This window comes from Lampetra fluviatilis, chromosome 15 (genome assembly GCF_964198595.1).
Source record: "Lampetra fluviatilis chromosome 15, kcLamFluv1.1, whole genome shotgun sequence".
Classification (NCBI taxonomy): Eukaryota; Metazoa; Chordata; class Hyperoartia; order Petromyzontiformes; family Petromyzontidae; genus Lampetra; species Lampetra fluviatilis.
This window is the reverse complement of record NC_136289.1, coordinates 8,976,228-8,997,513: the sequence shown is the minus strand read 5'-3', so window position 1 is coordinate 8,997,513 and position 21,286 is coordinate 8,976,228. Positions and strand designations below refer to the sequence as shown.

General features: G+C 50.2%; 1 protein-coding gene across 1 annotated transcript; it reads left to right on the top strand.

The window, feature by feature from the left end:
- Positions 1–13,428: 13,428 nt before the first annotated feature.
- On the top strand, positions 13,429–20,448 carry LOC144936187 (lecithin retinol acyltransferase-like). Its single transcript, XM_078863144.1, has 2 exons — positions 13,429–14,578; positions 17,173–20,448. Exons 1-2 carry the CDS (start codon positions 13,874–13,876, stop codon positions 17,323–17,325), a joined length of 858 nt encoding a protein of 285 aa, XP_078719270.1. The 5' UTR covers positions 13,429–13,873; the 3' UTR covers positions 17,326–20,448.
- Positions 20,449–21,286: the final 838 nt, after the last annotated feature.

Genomic DNA, 21,286 nt, shown 5'->3' with positions numbered 1-21,286 from the left:
CGTACAAGTACGGTCGGAACTGTTTACACGCGAAAATTACAGCATACAGTTCCTGACGGGTTACACAATAGTTCAGTTCGGCCCCGCTCAGGGTCCGACTGGCGTACGCGATGACCCGCTCCGTCCCACCCTGCACTTGCGACAGCACCGCGCCCAGCCCACTGCTGCAGGCGTCAGTGTCCAAAATAAAATCGGTGGTGAAATCTGGGAAAGCCAAGGTGGGGGTGTGGGTGAGGTGGTCTTTGAGTGTGGTGAAAGCCGTCTGGCAGGCCTCCGACCACTGATAGGGGTTCTTAGGGGAGGTGAGTTGGGTGAGGGGGCGTGCAATCTCACTGAATCCCTTTACAAATCGACGGTAATAAGTGGCGAGTCCCAAGAATGACCTGATCTCCGTCAGGTTCCTCGGCCGCGGCCAATCCACTACGGCACGCACCTTCTCGGGATCGGTGCTCACCCCTGCCTCGCTGACTCGGTGTCCGAGGTACCCCACCTCGCGTTGCGCAATGTAACACTTGCGTGGCTTGAGCTTGAGATGGGCTGCTCGCAGTCGCTGGAATACTTCCCGCAGCCTGGACCAGTGTTCGGACAGCGACCTACTGAACACTATTACGTCGTCCAGGTAAATCAGGCACTGTTCCCACTGCAAGCCCCGCATCACCAACTCCATCAACCGCTGGAACGTCGCGGGCGCGTTAGTGAGTCCGAACGGCAACACTCGAAACTCAAACAGGCCCATCGGGGTGGTGAATGCTGTTTTTGGCCGATCCTCCTCCGTCATCTCCACCTGCCAGTAACCGGACGCCAGATCGAGGGTGGAAAAATACCGCGCTCCTGCGAGACTGTCGAAGGTGTCGTCGATGCGTGGGATGGGAAAAGCGTCGCCGAGGGTGACTGCGTTCAATTTTCGGTAATCAACGCAGAACCGAGTCGATCCGTCCTTTTTCGTTACCAGTACCACCGGGGCAGACCAAGGGCTCGCGGAGGGCTGGATTATGTTATCGCGTAGCATATCCGTGACTGCCTCTTTGATCTGGGTCCGTTCAGGCGCGCCCACTCGGTATGCGGGGAGTTTGATGGGTCGGGCTGCACCTGTGTCAATTTGGTGCTTGACCAGGTCGGTCCGGCCCACGTCCGAATCGTGCTCACTGAACACGTCGGCGTACTCCCGCAATAACCCGCGCAGCTGATCGGCCTCCCCCTTAGGTAAGGCTGCCCAAGGCACATGTAGCGCATCCTGCAGGGGAACAATCTCGGCTCGGGGGGTCGGGCCGACTCGCCAGGCCAGATCCTGGCTGTCCTCGGGGCGGCCAGGGTCCTCCGCCCAGAGTGCGAACACCGAGTCGTTCGAGTGGCGAGCGTGCAGGGGGTGTACGGTGGCTACCGGGGTGCGTCGTCGTATCATTGCCGGGGTACTGTGTGGGTTAAACACACGTATAAACAGCCGGCCCCCATCTGCGTTTACCAGTGTGGCTGACCCTACCACCCCGTATCGCGATGCCAACTCCGGGTGAGGAGTCAGCATTACCTCGCCCGATGGTCGGTGGGTTGGGTCGGTGGAGAGGGTTGCCACTGGCACCAGCATCTCGGCGAGAGGCCCGATGGTGACGGCCGACACCAGCGTAGCGGCCACGGGTGTGAAGCGTGGGCGATTCGGCTCCTGTCCTAGGAACGGAATCCGCTCCCCGCTGCCCTCCACCGTAGCGCATCGTTGCCGGGGCTGTACGTTAAGTCCCAACTTTTCCAGGAGGTCCGTTCCTGCAATGCACTCGTGGCACAACACACTCGAAACGTAGAATTCCTGTGTGCACACCTGGTTTCCTAGACGGACCTCGAGGGAGACCTTCCCCAGCAACCCCATCCCGGCTCCGCTTGCCGTGTGCAGCGCGCGATCTGGGGCCTGCAGGCAGCCCACGTCCACCCCGAGCATGCTGCAGTGCGCGGCGCTCATGAGAGAGGCCACGGCGCCCGTGTCCAACAGGATCCGGGTGCGCTGCCCGTTCACCTGGCCTTCCACCAGCGACGTGGCTCCCGTTATCCCTGCCACCAGCTCCCGCAGCCAATCGCCCGAGGTCCATGCGCCCTTGGGTGTTGTCGTTGTAACCTGTTTATGGATCACTCGCTCGCCATTATTATTACAGCTGGTTTGGGTCGGGTCTACGTCGATTTCATCCCCTGGTGGTCCCCTCTCTAGGGGGGGCTTAGTGTTTGACCTATGCATCGGCCTCGCACGGGCGCGCTGAGGGCAGTCCCTCATGAGATGCCCTCGACGGTCGCACACATAACACGTCCTGGGAGGAGTGGCGGCTCTGTGGCGAACTTTCTGCCCACTCCCTCCTCCCCCCGTGCGCTGTTGCTCATACTCTGCTTCTAGTCGGGCTATCCTCCCAGTTAATCCTCCTACCTCGGCCTGGACCGTCTCTACCATTGTCTCCAGCGCAGTCATGTGTGCCCGTACTTGGGTTACCTTGTTGTCTACTTGGGTTACCCTGTCACCTACCTGGGTTACCTGGCCGGAGACATCCTTTATACCCGTTTGTATACCGGCAACCCATCCCGGGGTTGTCTCGCGGGACACTGGAGGCTCTCTTTCCCGGCCCCTTACCGTTCTCGCGAGCTCCTGTTCCTCCTCCTCGTCTTCCGAGAGCAGGCTCGCAATGGCGTGCTCTCGTCCCAGCCCCCGGAGCTGCGCGCGTTCGCTGTGAATTCTTTCACACTTACGTGCGCGCTCGACAAGGGCGTTAAAGGGAAGACGTGGGCAGCTCATGTCTGGCTGCCACCACGCCGTGCGAGACAGGTACCGCTGGATTTTCTCGGCGGCCAGTTCCTCAATAACATTAGTCGCAGTCTCCCTTGGAGGCGTGGGTTCGAATCCCACTTCTGACACCAATTTGTGGGGGTCGCTAGCCCCCGAGATCCCTCCCTCGATAATGCTAACGGCCGGGCTAGCATCATCAATCGCCCCCCCGCTGCTAGGTTCCTCACCCGTGGCGTGGGAACCATCGCCCGAGGATTCCCCTCCCCCGCGGGTCCGCGTAGCCGGCATTGCTAATTACCGAGTAGTATTCTGCCCCTCCCTACTACGATACCTCCCTGTCCTAATCGCGCGCCTGCAACCCACACGGAGCGAACGTACGCACGCCCACACACACACACGCCGCTCCGCGCACTCCAACTCAACTCGCGTTATGATCGCGCACCTGTATCGCACACGGGGTGGTCGCACGCACACACACGCAGCTCCCCACGCGACACCCACTCTTGCGCCGCTCTGCGCCGCGCTGGCCGCTCACGTTACGATCGCGCACCTGGAGTACGCCGATTACGCACGCCGAGAGCTTACGCAAGTAACAAGCACACGCAAGCGGGGCACACGCCGACACGACGACTCGTCCCCTCCCCCACTCGCGCGTGCACGTCAACCCAAATATCGTACAAGGACGATTCTCCTCTCACACGGCTGCGTAGTCACGCCAACACACAAAAGTGCTCTCCCCGGGCGTTAACGCACACACCTCCGTACCCGCACAATCGTACAGAGACCACGGCCTTTATGCATACATCGACCACACACTCGCGAATGCAGTGCACGCTAATACCACGTTCCAAAAACACCCAACAACACGGTTTTGTTACTACGCTCGAGATTTTATTAGCCCTTGCTAACCAACCGTGCCACCCGTGTGTGTGTGCGGGCCAGCAAGGCGCTTCTAACCCACACTCTGGTGCCGTGTAGCCCTATTCTATGCTGCGCTCTTTGCTAAACCGCTTTCCTACTCGTCCTTACCCCGAACTAACCCTCTCCTACGGATCCTACTCTCCGCTCTGAGGTGTTGTAAGGCGCGCAACACGATACCGTCTGTAGTCCTTGGTGACCTTGCGGCGCTCAGATCGTCCTGCAGACAATCTAGCGGCTCGCCCGATGACTCCTTCGTCGCTGACCCCGTGTCCCAAACTCCAGAAGAAGAGACTTCCCTACTGCCCCTGCGTTTTCTTTTAAACTATTCACATCAAAGGCTAGGCGCCCCCGTCCCGACCGCCTTGGTCTCTCGACCAATCCTGAGCCTAGGATTTCCCGCTCTTTTGCGATCCCGCCGGCCTTTGAACTTTCGACCAATCAGTCGTCCCGGTTCCTGATCCCAGCTATCTGCCTTGCTGACCCGTGTTTGTGTTTGTATGCGTTTCTAACTGCGGGGCTCTCTGAGCTCGCCGTGGTCGTGCGATCTCAAATCCGCCCACGGCGCCGCAGTGTTACTTGGCCTGGGAAGGGTCCTGTCCAATTCCCTGGCCCTGAGAAACCGTGGGGTAACCCCCCTAGGGGGCCCTCGGGTGAAAACTCAGGGTAGGTGACCCGACCACGAGGCCCTACGTGGGTGCGGGTGCGTGTTTATGTGGGGGGGGTGATGGGGGGCAGTGCGGCGGTGGAAGCCGGGCGGCTCCCTGGCTCGGCCGAGCGGCCCCGTCGCTGTGGCACCACAAAGCCAGTACAGCAAGTAGGTTGCGGACCTGCCTGTGTGTGTGCATTCTGGAATGTTATCTCATCGCGAGTTTCTGTTCCTCTGGACACTTGGGTTTCCTCCAACGAGCACATATCTACTTAAGAGAGAAATCCACTGGTCTCAAACTAAACAAATGAATACACTCTCAAGTGAGTATTTTCTGCCCGATGAATTGTTCATGTTAAAAGTTTTAGATGCATTAGTATGCATTTATCTTTTTTCAAGTACTTCATAAATGCACGGTGTGACAGCGATTCAGAGTTCAGAGCAATGAGCCAACAGCACTGAGATGATGCGTGTGAAACTGGGTTTTCGACACCCATGATTAAGCCATGTTCTCAAGTGTTGTGACGTTAACAGTCTCGGTCAGGTCATCGGTAATTAAAAAAAATGAAACTTATTATAGCTGTGAGAATTTTAAGGTACGTCTAACATGATGGACGTTCATTGCAGAGCATATAAAAGTGCACCCCACTTGCGCAAAAATGTTCTATTGAACGTCATTCAGATGTAATTCTGCATCATCTTCTTCAGGGGACATTATTTGCAAACCGCGAAAGTTTTTATGGAAATTTCCATCCCATGGCACGACACGGATAGCTCAACCGGAATCACTTCTTTTTATTCTTCCACCTGTCGGGCTTTCAGTTGGGTTTTCTGCAGAAGCAAGTACAGCAAACAGGACGCTAGCCAATGTGGATTCTTGAACGTTATTGCATTGCATGTGTTGCCTGTTCTTCGCCACTTGAGTTTCCCCCTCCGATACACGCAAACATCTGCTCAATAAGAGCCGAACTCAACACGTCACGCGGGACTATTCATTCAAAAACGAAGCATAGAGAGTCAACCGAGTCTCTTCTTGGTCAATAATCGAAAGGCGTTAACAGTTTTAAAACTAAACTTTTCAAAGTCGTAATCATCGAAATACAAATGTTCCGCTAAACTTAACATCGCCAGTCCATTACGCTTTCCTTATGTGCGGGCGAGCTGCCACGATAATTGTTTTGGAAGGAGTATATTTACTTTTTATTCGATACCCATAAAGCACGTGAGCGTACGTGCACGCGCGCGCGCGCGCGAGCGAACGTGCCGCAAATGCTCATGACTAAAATGTAACAAAGCCAATGTCAAAGTGGCCCCCCGCTGTGGTTGGGAGGGCTGCACACGCAGTGCGCGCGGAGTACGAAATATTTCCAAGCGTGTGTGTGTGTGCGCGCGTGTGTTTACGCTGGCTCTGTCGTTTGGCAGAATGACCCGGTCAAACGTTCGCCTGAGCACCGATGTAGTTGCCAACATCGGCGAGTAATTCATTCCTTATGGCCGGGTTCAAAAATAAGTCAGCGGTTCAGAGCGAGTTCAGGCAGCTGACCCGGCCGCCTTCTGCCTGTTTCATAGCGATCGGCAACACATCACGAAGAGGGATATTTTTTGTGACGCCCCGCCCCCCACCTCCTCCTCACCCCCCCACCTCCTCCTCACCCCCACCTCCCGCCAGATTCACGTTCAACAGGGGGTGGAGGGTCTCTTTGCTGAATAAACTTCCGTTTAGTTTCAAACAGCAAACATTTAATTTGTCATTTTCTCAGAAACCGCGTAGGATCTGGTGGTGAAAATAACTCCGGCTGTCTTCTTGCAAGGTTCCTCCGAGTGGTGAGAACTGGCGAAGTGAACGGCGGAGACAGGACAGCTGCCAAGAGAGCTGACGGGGGCAGGCACGGAGAAAACAAAGCAATGCAATTGTGGCTTGGGTAGAAATTATACATTTACAGTGGCAAATATTTTACAAATGTAGGCATGTTATGCGAATACAACGAAACAAGGATTACTCGAAAAAACTGATTTGGGTTGCTTGTTCTCAACAAACAAAAATCATTCCACTGGAGTCCATAAAATGAGTTGCACTTTCTGTTCTTTGGATGGATTTGTCACTGGCTCAGGACTGTGAACAGAAAATGAACATGTCCCATGTGCATTTGAGCAGGGATATGTAGGGGTTGTTTTTAAGGGGAGAACTATCCAAAATGCAGTGCATATGTTCACGTAGATCGTTTGAATCCGTAAAAACATTGCATTTTACGAACACACACCAAGAATCGTGACCTTATCGCGGTGGTGGGGTTTGTGTGTTCCAATGAGCATCAGAGCTATGTCGCCTGGAGTCTTGTACGCCTGGTAGGGTCTCTCTTGGCGAACAGGTCTGGGGGGAGGTTCCAGACAAATAACGGTCCAAACAAAGCCCCTCGTGAATGGTTCTGAAATATAAAAAATTTAAGAACCTCGCCCGGACAAGGTATACCGAGACACCCACCTTGGAGCCAAGCCTGGGAGCAGTGTTCAACGGCAAGCGCCTGGTAGCCGGGTGACCCACATAACCCGGATGGGCCCGGCCCAAAATGGCTACGGGGTGCCGTCATGTGGGCCCACCATCCGCAGGACGAAGGGTGAGGGGCGGTGCGAATGGAGTATGGCAGGGAGAGGGATGGTCTCAGATGGACTGGGCCTTGGCGATGGACGCTAGCTATTGATGTAGTCGGTATCACCTCCACACGCAGCATTGGCACTGGAACCAAGCTTCTCAATCGGGGGTGGTGGTCTCTCTCCTATTCCGGAGTAACCCCTGGTCAGAGGCCCCGGGCAGGTGTGGAGATACTCAAAAGCCCTCGGCTGGGTGCTGTGTTCAGTTGGAGTGTGTCCCAGTGGATGAGAAGGTCACCTCATAAAGGAAAACTCTGACTGTTGTCTGTGCTTATGCACCAAAGATCAGTTCAGAGTATTCGGCCTTCTTGGAGATGGTGGGTGCAGTGCTCGATAGAGTGCCGCCTAGCGACTCCATAGTCTTACTGGGCGACTGCAATGCTCACGTGTGAAACGATAGAGATACCTGGAGAGGCACGATTGGGAAGAATGGCCCCCATGATCTGAACCCGAATGGTCAGATGTTATTGGAATTCTGCGCTAGTCACGGAATGTCAATAACAAACACCGTGTTCGAACACAAGGATGTTCATAAGTGTACTTGGTTACACAAGCACCTTGAGCCGAAGGTCAATGTTTGACTTTGTAGTCTTATCATCGAACCTAAGGCTGTATGTTCTGGACACTCGGGTGAAGAGAGGGGCAGAGCTGTCAACTGATCACCACCTGGTGGTAAGTTGGATCCGACGCTTGGGGCACTGACCACATAGACGTGGAAGGCCCAAACGAATAGTGCAGGTTTCTGGGAACTTCTGGCGGAAGACCCAGTGCAGAAAGATTTCGACCTCAACCTCCGGGAAAATGTACCCTACATTCCAGGGGAGGTCATGGACATTGAGTGGACAATGTTCATAACCTCGATTCTCGATGCAGCTGCGAAAAACTGTCGCCTGAAGGGTGGCAGCAGTACCAGTCGCTGAATCGAAAGCCCAGGCATGCGTGGAGTTTGGAGAGGCCATGGTAAACCATTCGGCACCTTAGGAGAGGTCGACGGGACGTGGCCCAGGCTGTTCTAAGTAAGGGTGGCGTAACATTGAACTCAACTAAGGAAATAGTCGAGCCTCAGATTCATGAGGAACCATGCGGATTCCATCAGAGTCGTGAAACAATGGATCGGCTCTCTTCCCTCTCATATATATTTGAGGGGTCGTGGGAGTAAGTGTGGCACGTTAGGAATGGACCACTCTTAGAATTATTTCCTCGTGCAGCAATGGAGTAAAGTGTGGTTTTGTGAAGGTCCTTATTTGCTGTGCAGTAGTACATCAATGCACGCGTGTACGCCAGCATGCGATACCGAGTCGGGCCTGTAGGTGGCTGGCAGGGTTATTGAGTAACCTGGCCTGTAAACGAGTCACGTGGTTAATGGCGACTCAGTTGAGAATTGCTGTGTGTGACGCACGTGCTGTTGCATTTTACAGATTATCACAATGTGTTTGCCCTCGATTTGGAGCACCTGCCCACATCCTTCATTTCGAGTGTGCAACAAATCCTTCTCCAGCCTACCTCTGCATTGTAGACTTGGAGAAAGCATATGAACGTGTTCCCCATAATGTCTTGTGGGAGGTGCTGCGGGAATACGATGTACAGGTACCGCTTTTGTGCGTGATCCGGTCCCTCTATTCCCAGAGTGAGAGCTGCATCCGTATTCTTGGTATTAAATCAAAGTGGTTCATTGTGGGTGTCGGACTCTGCCAAGGGTGCGTCTTGTCTCCACTCCCATTTGTGATTTTCATGGACAGGCTGTCAAGGCGCAGCCGAGGTATGGAGAGTATCCAGTACGGGGGCATGGAGGTGGGTGGCATCACTGCTTTTTGTAGATGATGTTGTCCTCTTTGCCTCGTCAGTCTGTGATCTCCAGCGTGCACTTGACCGGTTTGATGCCGAGTGTGAAGCAGCTGGGGATGAGGATCAGCGCCTCCAAATCTGAGGTCATAGTTCACTCCTGGGAGACAGTGGAGTGTGCTCTCCAGGTGAGCGGGGGAACATTTACCATTGCGAGTGATGGTAAGTGGGAGCAGGATAAATCGGCCAGCGGATCGGTGTTGCATCCAGAGTGATGTGGGCGCTGTACCATTCCGTGGTATTGAAGCAGGAGATGAGTTCTCGAATAAAGCTCTCGGTTTACAGGTCGATCGATGTTCCCACCCTCACCTATGGTCATGTACTTTGGGTAATGACTGAAAGGATGATGTCGCAAGCATAAGGGGCCGAAATGAGGTTCCTCTGCAGGGTTCCCAGGATCACTCTCCGTGATCGGGCGAGGAGCTCGGTAATCCGGGAGAGCCTCAGAGTCGAGTCGCTGCTCCTCCAGTTCGATAGGAGCCAGTTGAGGTGGTTCGGACATCTGGTAAGGATGCCCCCCGATAGACTTCCCCTGGAACTCCACCGGGTACGTCCCACTGGGCAGGACTATGTCGCACGGCTGGCCTTGGAACACCTAGAGTCTGTCGCCAGGGAAAGAGAGGTCTGGACCACCCTACTCAACATGCTGCCGCGACCCTCACCAGGACAAGCGGAGTGAGAAACGAACGATCGATATACTTTTAATATATGATTATTGGATGACCACGAAACGCAAAGTACTCCAAACACCAAACAGCCACCCATTACAAGGCATCAAGTTTTAATTAACCACACATACTTGCTTTGATAATAATGTATGCATTATTATTGAAACGGATTGGCTTACATCAGAGACAACATATTTCGTGTGGTTAATGCAGACTTGATAATGCCTAGCAACAAGTGCCTATTTGGCGTTTGAACATCTAAACCCCCCCTGTATTATTGCCAAAAAGGGCCAAAGCCTTTTCTTTTCTAGCATCTTAACACTGACATAAAAAAAAGTCCCAGAGATACTGCAAACAGTTGCCACTGCAGCACAAACAAAACGACAAGCCTCTGAGATGGCCGAGTAGCTCAGAGTTCACAAAAACTGAGCCAGCATAACTGCAATCCTGGTTCTGGGCAGCCATCCATTATTAATCTGGGTGCTCCAGTGCAGCAAGTTAATTGTGTCAATCTGGCTACCAAAGGACTTAACGGAAACAATCACATTCGAATGTCACAAATTTTATCTAACGTTACAAGCTCTCACAAATGTTATATTTTGTTTTAACTGCCACGCGATTAGCGTGTCTGTGTAGCAGGAGTTTCTGTGAAATCTCCATCCACGGGCCAACACAGGGCGACTCAGCGCACTGCGGGAGCTCGGTACGGATGGGTTTTTTTTCTCTTGACTTCATGCCGATAGGAATAACTTAACAAGAACAAAAACGCAATAAAAACTTCAAATAATAATCTTTGTTTTCATGTTGTTACAATCTTTGACTTTTGGCCGGATCGCAGTTGAAAAAAGTGCATTTTAGCTGAAATGGGCCCGATCCGAAATAAACTGACTTGACTTGTCCCGAGAATCAGTGCGTGTCACCATCGTGCTCATAGTAAAGGACAATTCTGCCCCACATCCTGTGTGACAACTTGGTTCTATATTACATTATGCGTGTGATCCGTTTACAGATACCCCACGGTGCAGTACTGTACTGTGTCCCGCGTTCAATGAATACGTAGAGTGTGCAGTGCTGGTGGAAGGGCCTCACAAATCCGAGGAATGATCAGCAATCCGTTCACTTCAGCTCCAAAGTGCTCCTGAGTGGAGACTAAAGTGAGACATCTAGAACAATGACATGGTTACACGGGTAGAATGTTGGTCAACTGGATAAAGGATATAAACAGAGTATGCAGGGCGATCCATTGATTTATAATTACCATCCTTTCAACAGGTGGTGAATATTATGAGAGCGGTGGCTCCCGTATCTAACAGGTGAACAGACAAGGAAGGTGGTGGTGTGGGTGAGAGATTCACTGTGGCACACGCAGGCACACGCGTCACCATGAAGGAAACTACTGTCCTCACGACACGTATTGCAAAATCTGACACGAGTTCAATGACAATTGTAAACTAAACATTCCAATAACTGCGAACAATGTGCCGCTTGCAATGGAGGCTCGTTCTTAACAACCCTTAATCTAAATATTATAATTTTCTCCATACTGTACTATTGTAGCGTGGTATCTATAAATGGATTCACCTGTATTTATCCGTAAAAACCAAACCAACATGGGTAGACCAAAATACAAACTTTGGTAACCTAGGTTTAACAGGACTATGTGGATATTATGTACATAAAATAGCCGATGTAATAATCAACAATTATTATGTTTATTATCATTAGAACTTGGCTTTGCTATATGCATTTGCTCTCAGATGTGGGGAGGGAGAGTGTGTGTGTCAGTAGCGGGGGATGCACAAGACTCGCACAACTGAGGCAGCAGCCACCTTCCTGACTGAGCACGTGGTTGGTGTCTGGTGGGATGCCAAGGGGTTATAGGGAACTATCAAACCTGTCAAACACTTATCAGTGCCTACCTTATTACAGACCAATTCAGACCTCATTGGCCAGCCCGTGACCTTGTCAATCTCAACGTTCATCCCACAAAGTCCCGTCAAAACAAAGAAACACAAATAGTAAACAAATTACTTTTTGCCCGTATTGAAACGGCTATACGCTGTATGAACCTGAAAAACTCAATTTCCCTGTACCAGAATACGAGGTAAACCGTATGGGTTGACAGATATGAACTATGAATTAATATACGTCCTCTCACCTCAGATATTTAAACACAATCGGAGTGCCGACGACCAAACCACACTGAATGCATCCAATCTGGTCACGTCTCGGAAGCCAAGCAGGATTTTCGAACATGCTTATAGACGCGCTTTAATGATTTCCAAACAATGCGTAAAAAGCACACGGCCCCAATGTACATCTAGAACGACTTAAAGAAGTGCACTGTTGTTCTCTTGTCTGAGATCAGCATCAAAATAAATGTGAACAAATTTCACCAACTGACAGCAACGGTGATGCAGTGATAGGCAACTGTGGATTGGTTTCATGCTCATTCGGACTCATCAGCAGAGCAGCATAGTCACCAATGCTCACTTCTGCAGAAGTCTACCTCAGGGAGTCATGTATGTGGAGTCCCCATTAGCTTAGCCAATTCCAACAGTAACGAAATCTTCTTCTTGGTTCTTTCGGTAAAGTCACGTAGAATGGAAAAAATAAAATAATAAAATAAAACATAATAAAATAATTCTCACGACGAATTTTATTGTTTTATTTTATTATTTTCATTCTACGTGACTTTACCGAAAGAACCAAGAAGATGAATCCCTGCAGTCACGAAAGCTTTAAAACGAAATCTCACGAGAAAACCCCCATCATCACAGAATAACAGAACAGCTATGTGCATTATTGATCACCAAGGCTTGCTAACTTGTGTAGGCGTACACTGCAAGGACTGCGAGTTGCCAGTGCATGGCAGTGCAGCAGTGGGTGTGCTCTGCAGATACATGTGCTCAACTCACTGAATTAGGTCAGTATGTGGGTTAAATCTATTTGTGCTGGGATTGAAATGCTGTTCCCCATCAAATGCTTGGGGTGTGTGCCCCCCACCCCCCGCCACAAGTACTCCAATTTCCTCCCACGTAACCAAACACCCAGCAATGGGGTTGACCAAACATGCCGAAGCAGGACCCTCTTTAAAAAAAAAACTACAGAATACACAGCGAATCTTTCTTGGATACAGAATGACAATTGTGCTTCGTGTGTGACGTTAGTAATGGCTTCACACGATGATACTTATTACAGACACGCCGTTCTCAAACGCAATACCTCGTGGCTTATTGTACAAGTAAACAATTCTCCCCCGTGTGTGTGTGTGTATCAGGTACTGGCACATATATGCACACCTATTCAGTGGCGAGGCATGGTTGGCATGGGCCTTGCTGGTTAGGAATGATATGCCCACCTCTGCCTGCACTCTCGACAACTGCTGCATGTAGATTTGGTGTAAACAACAAAAAATACATTCTGAACTATGATGACCATAGTCCAGAAAAAGTGGCAGTTTTGCATGCTGCGTATAAGGCAATCTTTGCACGCGCAACGGACGTCTTTGTATGTGTGTTGTTAAACATCGGTGACGATTAACTGAACCGGTCCTGGGCCTCCCCTAGGTCGACTCGGCCTCAAATGTGTACCCGGTGCGATGTGTAAACATCGCCACCACTGGGGAAACAAAGGCGGCCGGGCGTGGTGTTGGCCACTCACCCCCTCGTGTGCCGTGCCGGCATTTACAGGTGCTCGCTAACAGCACTTGCCCCAACAGTCGGTTACGGCTATCTTTGCCTTTGTTGTTAAATACAAGTGGAAGTGAATCGGATGAAGTGAAAGATGATGCCTAACGAACGATGATCGATAGGCGACGGTCGATGGCGACAGTGGTGGCTGGTTGCGATTACGTGTGGCACGTGTCACTCGCTCCCACCCGCCTCGATTTCTCTCGGTGTCCCCCGGTCACCCAGGACCCCCACCCCCCACCACACGAACAGGGCCACCCTCCCCAGCGGCTGCCATCCATCCCGCGCGCGCACTCTCCCCTCCCCTCCCCAATAATCCCACAGCCACCCCCCAGAGCCGAGCAGTCGCGCGCTCCTCGCATTGTGCCGTTATAAACGCGGCGGTGGCGGCGGCGGCACAGACTTACACAGGCACCTCATTATGATTGCGGTCATTAAAGCCAACGAGTTGAATTCCACCACGAATATCTCGTTCGGCGGCCAGATTTGTCGCGTCCGCTCAATTTTCGCCCGCGCGATAAGCTCCAGCACGGCGGGGAGGAAGACACGGCTCACGGTGTAAAGGTAACTCTGCACATTTGTTCGCGCACGGGACAAGGCCTCTTCCGCTTTACTCCACCTGGGTGCGGTGGAGGGACAACGCTCATCGAACCGAACCAGCGGGCTCATCGTATCCAGGAGGTCGCACGCCACACGTGATATGATCGCGGGCGTGCACTCCTCTATGGGCGCCTCGCCCGCGTTGTCAGCAGCGGCAGCAGCTGGGGTGATCCGCAAGAAAGAACGAGGAGGTGATCCTCCTGCCGTGCACTGCGCGCTGCGCGGGGCCCTGCACGTGAAACGTCTCGACGGGGACACGTGGCCCAGGACCTCCTCCTTAACCACCTCGGCCTCCTCCACCACCACCACCTCCTCCTTCACGGTGGGGTCCGGGACCCGCTCGAACCGCCCCATAACCGAGTCGGCCTCCTCCTACAATCGCGGCGACCTGCTGGAGGTACCACGTACCCTCTTCACGCATTTCGGCATCTACCTGGGGGATGACCGAGTCGCGCACTTCTTGCCCGACATCCTGCCCCTGCTCACCAGCGACCAGCAGCTCCTGTGCAAGGTGGTGACCAACACTCGGCTCATCCTGGGCTCCGTGGCTCGACGCGGCACCGTCAGGGTCGACTCGGTGGCCGACTTCGTGTACGGGGCGCCCCAGGTGCTCGTGAACGCGGCCGACCGGCTCGCCCACGAGCCAGCGGACGCGCGCCGACGCGCCTCCCTGCCCGGGGAGGTGGCGGCCAGGAGGGCCGAGAACTACTCGGGGGACACCGTCTACTCGCTGCTGTGGAACAACTGCGAGCACTTCGCCACGCACTGCCGCTACGGCGACGCGTGGAGCGAGCAGACCGAGCAGGTACGCAGAGAGAGAGAGAGCGAGCGCGCGCAGACGTTCGCGATGCGTTCCCTCCACGCTGGTCCGAGCCACTCCGGTGGCGGGAGGCGGGGTTCTTCCGATTCTGCGATCGTTAAACCACCAGCCTCCGGTAAACACGAGTAGCCGAACTAAGTCATCGTTGGGATGTATACAGCGTATACACGACAGCGTCTACATACCATCGATGTGTACAGCGTGTGCATACCAACTGCGGTTCCAGAACCTCATGCGGCTCTTTCAGGACTGCTTCTTGTTGACATTATGGATTGCGGCTCTTGAAATATTGAGAGGAGGGGGGGGTTACCAATTTGCAAAACGATGGCTCTTGTTGCTTTGCTTTGCCGACCCCAGGTCTAAACGAAACCGCATCTCATATACTCCGTACACAATTTACAGATGACACAATTTACAGATGACTGTACTGCGTGTATATTTAAGAGGCGATCGAGGCATAGGCCAGAGAGACAGGCATTCGTAGAAAGAAGCCGTGTAATGAAACCGGAGAAGCACGGATGGCTTATGCGTACGGTGCAAAAGAAGTGTATGTATGCAACAAGAGTTCCAGACTTAGGAGTCAGCAGAGGAGAATGTAACCGCGTGGATCCTCATCTGGTTACAGATGTATTAAACTTACCTACCCGCCTACCATTTTATCACCACCACCACTATCATCACCATCAATTGTCATCATCGCCTACGCTCCGTTCCCGTTCCAGTGCATTTACAGACATCAGTGCACGCTCGCACTCGCACATACATATTCTGTTGAAGCACCCAGCACAGCCCAGCGAGTATGAAATGTGTAAATATGCGTTGCCGGATGATGTGCTAATAAATAATGCACAGCCATTTGTCAATCTACTGTTGGCCGAATGCCTCTTCACGCTATGGAATCATCAGGGGGGTTTTTTGACCATACTTCACCGCGCTGGTCGGTGCTAATTGGTGGAGAGGGGATGCCCAGTGACTCGGCAATCGAACTCGGGTAGCCGAATTCCTAGTGCCACGCTAACCACCGTCGTCACCCAGTAAGTAACTCGAAGAACGAGTGAATCGCAAACAAGCCCGTACCTTGCTGCTAATTAATTAGCACACAGCTGCGCGTTAATCAATTAACACCAATGATCGTAATCGCGCTGGCACACACCGCGGGGGGCGGGTGGTGGGGGGTTTGGAACGATGAATGGAATTGACCCGATTAACCACGAACATTGTTGCCTAATAAAGCTACCATCAATAACCGTACTGTTTACCGACAATTAGTGTGTCATTTCACCCATTCTAGATTTGAAGCTTTCGTGACTGCAATGATTCATATTCTTAGGTTTTGTCGGTAAAGTCACGTAGGTAAAAAAACATTAAAAAGTAAAATAAAATAAAAATCACGACGTTTCGGAGGCAACACAAGCTTCCGTCTTCAGGTGGTACCGTCACAGCCACGACAGCTGTATCAAGTAAATGAGAGATTGCAGACGCCACCACTCCGTTTATATAATGGTTGGAGGAGGTGGTGGAGCATGGGCCGCATACTTTTATTAATATGGTAAGGTGAGGCTTAATAAAAGTATGCGGCCCTTGCCCCACCACCTCCTCCAACCATTATATAAACGGAGTGGTGGCTTCTGCAATCTCTCATTTACTTGATACAGCTGTCGTGGCTGTGACGGTACCACCTGAAGACGGAAGCTTGTGTTGCCTCCGAAACGTCGTGATTTTTATTTTATTTTACTATTTAATGTTTTTTTTACCTACGTGACTCTACCGACAAAACCCAATAATATTTCACCCATTGCCGAGAATTGGCACGCGTGGATGCTCTTGTAGAGAATTGGCACGCGTGGATGCTCTTGTACTGGAAGTGTTTCTCGGGAGCTGAGTTTCAATGCCACAGCTCCACTCCAAACGTAATTTGATTCCACCTGTATGGTTGCATTTGCCAGTAGTTTAATGCTATTGTAAGAAAAAACAAAAGCATTTGAACGGCCTTTTTTTGTAAATCGTGTTGTGCTTCTATATTAAAATATTTGGGCTCTGCTTGTTTGTTGACATGTCAGTCGCCCCGCATTACATGAGAGGTGCTCTTTCACAGATACTTTATTTTCATTGGCGTAGTGTAGTTGGCATGAGCTCTGTTCCAAATATTCCATTCTTCATAGTCTAGTGCCTCCAGTACAATCTACGTGGGCCCTGGTGCAATTGCACTGCCTGCACACTCGATAGCTACGCCACTAACCCACCTTGTCCCCAAGAGACTGTAAGATGAATCCTTGTATACATTACACATAAAAAAAAAAGTTGCATTCGTGTGATTTTAGATGTCAAAGGAACCCTTCATATATGTTTAAATGTTCATATAATAGCAGTCTTATAAATGTTGTTTTTGTATCTGGAAATACAGAAAGGAGGATCGTTGATACGTACTTATGACCCGCGATGTTCCAGCAACACAATGAGTTTGTAGTGTATGTCATCACAGTCCACCAGGGTGGTGGACATAATGCAGATGCGGGAGGTGGTGGAGGGGGTGTAAAGACTGTCCCTCTTAGCATTCGTCTGTCAACGTCTTGGTGCAGTTCTGCTCGTTCCTCAAGAGGTGCGTCAGGGACAAGCGCAGCGTCTTCGTGGGGGCCACCCTGGGCCTCTCCCTGACCTTCTACTGCGGAGCGTCCCTTCTCTTCGCCATCATCACCTTCGTCATCTCGCTGCTCATCTGGATGGCCGGATGACCGACGCGCAAACGCCAAGCCACGAGCAGAGTTGACCTTTCCTCCGCAACACTCGCCACGTTTAGCAGAGAATATCCACCCAACCGCTGGGAAACAGTTTTATTACAGATCAAAAAACACCCAAAGTTTAATTTCTTCCAGTGCCTTTAACGTGCCTTTATTTGACCCGGCCATTAATAATCCGGAATCTCAAATGTTATATGCTGCAACTGAGCTCAGGTGCACGTGCACAGCCCTTGTGTGAATTCCCTGCTGGATAAGGCCCTTCCTGATGCCGTGCGAGTCGTGGAGGATTATTTGACCATACTTCACGCAAGTTAGGGGGAGGGGGGTGCACAGAAGTATAGTACAACAATGGATTTTGCAGCACTGTCCACTAATGTAGCCTTGGATTCATATTTACAAGATGTATTATTACATAAAGCAATTTATATATTGTATGTAAAATTGCCAACGTTTCACATTACTTGTTTGTGCATATAAAATGTCAGCTGTGTGGCCTTATGAACGGTATTTTTCATCGCAGGTACAAGATGATGTGGTTGTACTTGAAAAACAATGCAATATATATGCGTGTAGGAGAGGGCAAATGTTACATTGGGAAGTGACTTACGGCATAACGTTCAGTCGGTGGAATTGACTGATACGGCAAATCTTGATTTGAAGCTTTCGTGACTGCAGGAATCCATACTCTTTGGTTCTTTCAGTAAAGTCACGTAGGTAGAAAAATAAAATAAAACAAGTAATAATACATCACGACGTTTCGATCGCAACACAAGCGGTCGTCCTCAGGCGGAAAAAATAATCCAGCAGTTCCACAAAAAGCAATCCAGTGATTTTACCGAAAGAACCAAAGAGAATGGATACGGCAAAGCTGAAAATTGGGGTCGTTGTACGAATCAACATGCGTGATGCCACGGTGAAACCTCAACGTAGGCAAGTTCCTTGACTCTAGATATGAAGCTTTCGTGACTGCAAGGATTCATACTCTTAGTTCTTTCGGTAAAGTCATGTAGGTAAAAAATGAAATGAAAATTATTATTTTATTTTTTATTAATTTTAATTTCATTTTTTACCTACGTGACTTTACCGAAAGAACTAAAAGTATAAGTTCCTTGACACCAGCGAGTCAACCCTCGAGCGCGACCGTGCTTCCAGGGTGGCGGGTGGAGGGTCACGGCAGAGTTAACGATAAACAAAACATGAAACAATCGCATGTTGGTTCTTTCGGTAAAGTCACGTAGAAAGAAAATAAATTAAATAATATAAATTATTTTCTTTCTCCGGGACTTTACAGAAAATAAATTAAATAATATAAATTATTTTCATTCTCCGGGACTTTACCGAAAGTTGCAAAAAGTAATTCCTGCAGTCATGAAAGCTCCAACTCAAGATGAAACAATCGTTCAATGATACACAGAATGAGTAACTCTCCCCCGTCTGCTTTTGTCTATTTTGCGTTAAGCTGAAAATCGGAGTTAAAAGCTGTGACGTCCATCGCTTAATTGCACTCATTTTTGTTTCAACATCTTTTGACTTGAATGGTCATTCAGAGGTTGGGGGGGGGGTTGGGCTGAGCCCATTAGCATCAGGAGGGATAAGGGTGCTCAGCAACCACGTCCGACAGCGCCGATGGGATGGTGGTGCTGAACCGATCGCTACACATCTCATCACGGCAACACAGCTCGGTGCTCTGATGCCACTAATATTGCATGCACCTGGGTAACGTGTACACAAAGTACTCGCACACCTTTATGGAAACAGGCGGTAAAAAAAAAAAACCACAGACAGAACCCGTGTACGGGCTCTCAAAGGGGGCAGAGTCACAACCAAGATGTCACCTTCACCACATCTGCTCTCTGGCTCCCAGAGTCACGAAGTGTTCTTTTTGATGAGGGTGTTTGCAATGGGCATGGCTTCATCTGAGGCAGATCTGCCCCGGTCATCGGCAAACCCGGAAAATATGTCCGTGGTCGGGCACACTACGTCTTGGCAAGCCTTTCGCTGGGGCTGTAGCTGCTTGTCACGTGCCAACAGTGACCTGGGGGGAAAAAAACATTAAATGAAATATGAAACCCATTGCAAAAGTAGCTTTAGGGAAGTAGTTATCTCGGCAGGTGTGGTTGCTAAATTCGTTGTCACTTAAAAAATATAAACTGTATATACAACCCATTGACAATTCAGTGTTGGATAAAGCCTCTGTTTCCTCTCACACTGTGTCAATTGTAGAGTTTGGTTGAACATACTTCACCATGCTGGGTAATATGGGTTTGGTGAAGGTAGGAATCCTGGACCGGTTCCGATATCACTCAATGGGAATCAAATTCGTAGCCAGCGGGTCCACAGCGCATTGCGGTCCCGAACCCACCCTTGTTGCAGTCAAAATTAAATGGTTAATGTTGAAACTGTTGTTTGTAATTGGAGAGGGTTTGGCAAGAGCGAGTTGTCTCGAGCTAAACAAAATATCTGCAGCAATTCCAAACATAGACGGACGCTTTTCTCATTGAATGTTATATTTCCCTGTCATTGAGATATTCCAGAATCCACTCTCTGAAGTGAATCATATGTTTCAGCATATCAAGTAACTGTATTTCATTAGCATTGTGTATCTCGGTGATACGCTTTACACATTCCACGTTGATTCCGTATGCTGTATTAAACCCAAGAAAATGTATAAAATGCTATACGTTTAACTTTCACGGACTTGTTATTACGGTGTGCATGCACAGCGCTCTCACTTTAGAGTATCCCAGAGATATATTTTATGATCATTAACGGCGCAGTTGTAAATGTTTGGGTTGGGAGAAATTGATAGCGATCCTGGCGCAAGAGGCGTGCTCGCTCTGGCCTATATTCTGTGTGTGTATAAATCCCGGCCACGACCCCTGCGTGAACCAGCGATGGCACTGAGCGAAAAACAAACCAAGCAAAATCGTAGCACCCCACGCAACCCAAAGGGCCCCAGATCCGTCAAAAATATCAACATTAATATTACATTCTAAGCAACATAAACGTACAAGTAAAATCTCTCCCCTACTTAATCTGCATCTCTTTTCTCATCTCACTACATCCCTGTAGCGTGTCGACATCTGTCACGTTCATGACATCTGCCTAACACGGAGCTCTCCTCTCTCATCTCAATACATTTCTATTTGTTCCCCTCTATGATTTCTCTTACCTCACGACATCTATAACTCTTGCCTAAATCTCTTCTGTTTTCCCACAAGGATTTTCAAAATTATAAGCACAGATGACCCTACATTGGGAAATGTTTTTTGGCACGATCTATGACATATTTTTATTTTATTTTGTCTCTGGCCTTGTCTGCAAGAAAAGAAAAAGCCATTCTAGCAGCCTTCGACAATCAGGCGTGCCTGATCAGTGGCGAAGCGCGGTCCGCATGGGCCTCGGTGCTAGGACTGAAATGGATCCCCCCCCCTGCCTCAAATTATCTCCGTCGCCTGGAGCCCCTCCAGCCCGTGCGCTGCAGTGCGGTTGCACCGCCGACACACTTGATAGGTCCGCCAACTTTGTCAGATGTTTAAGAGCTCATAAAGAGAGAGAGATTGTTGGAAATAAGTATACGCCTATAATCCAGCAACTCCGACACAGGGTTGGTGAATAGCGCAAATATGATGGAGCTTGTATGAAACACTCGCACGCAAAAGTAAGGAGGCACTTGGATACAGCAGTACAGCAAGTCGGATTCTGGGAGATTTAATTAGTATTCCTTTATTTACCTGGGCTTTGTGGGAACTGCTTTTTGTACTAAACGTGGAACGATCTACAACACATGGAATGTATGTCATATCCTACCAAACTGGGAATATTTCTTGAAATGAATCATTATTACTAATTGTTATGACCAGTAATCGTAGTAATGGGGCAGCATAAGAAGTGCTGCTGATAGTGGTGATGGTCATGTAGTGGGAACAGCTTTAACTTCACCTTCCTACTCGAT

Bases quoted from the DNA above. Each gene is read 5' to 3' on its own strand.
- LOC144936187 (XM_078863144.1), top strand. From the start codon at position 13,874: ATGATCGCGGGCGTGCACTCCTCTATGGGCGCCTCGCCCGCGTTGTCA. The intron at 14,579-17,172 runs GTACGCAGAGAG...GTCTTGGTGCAG, and splicing joins GGAGCGAGCAGACCGAGCAG to TTCTGCTCGTTCCTCAAGAG.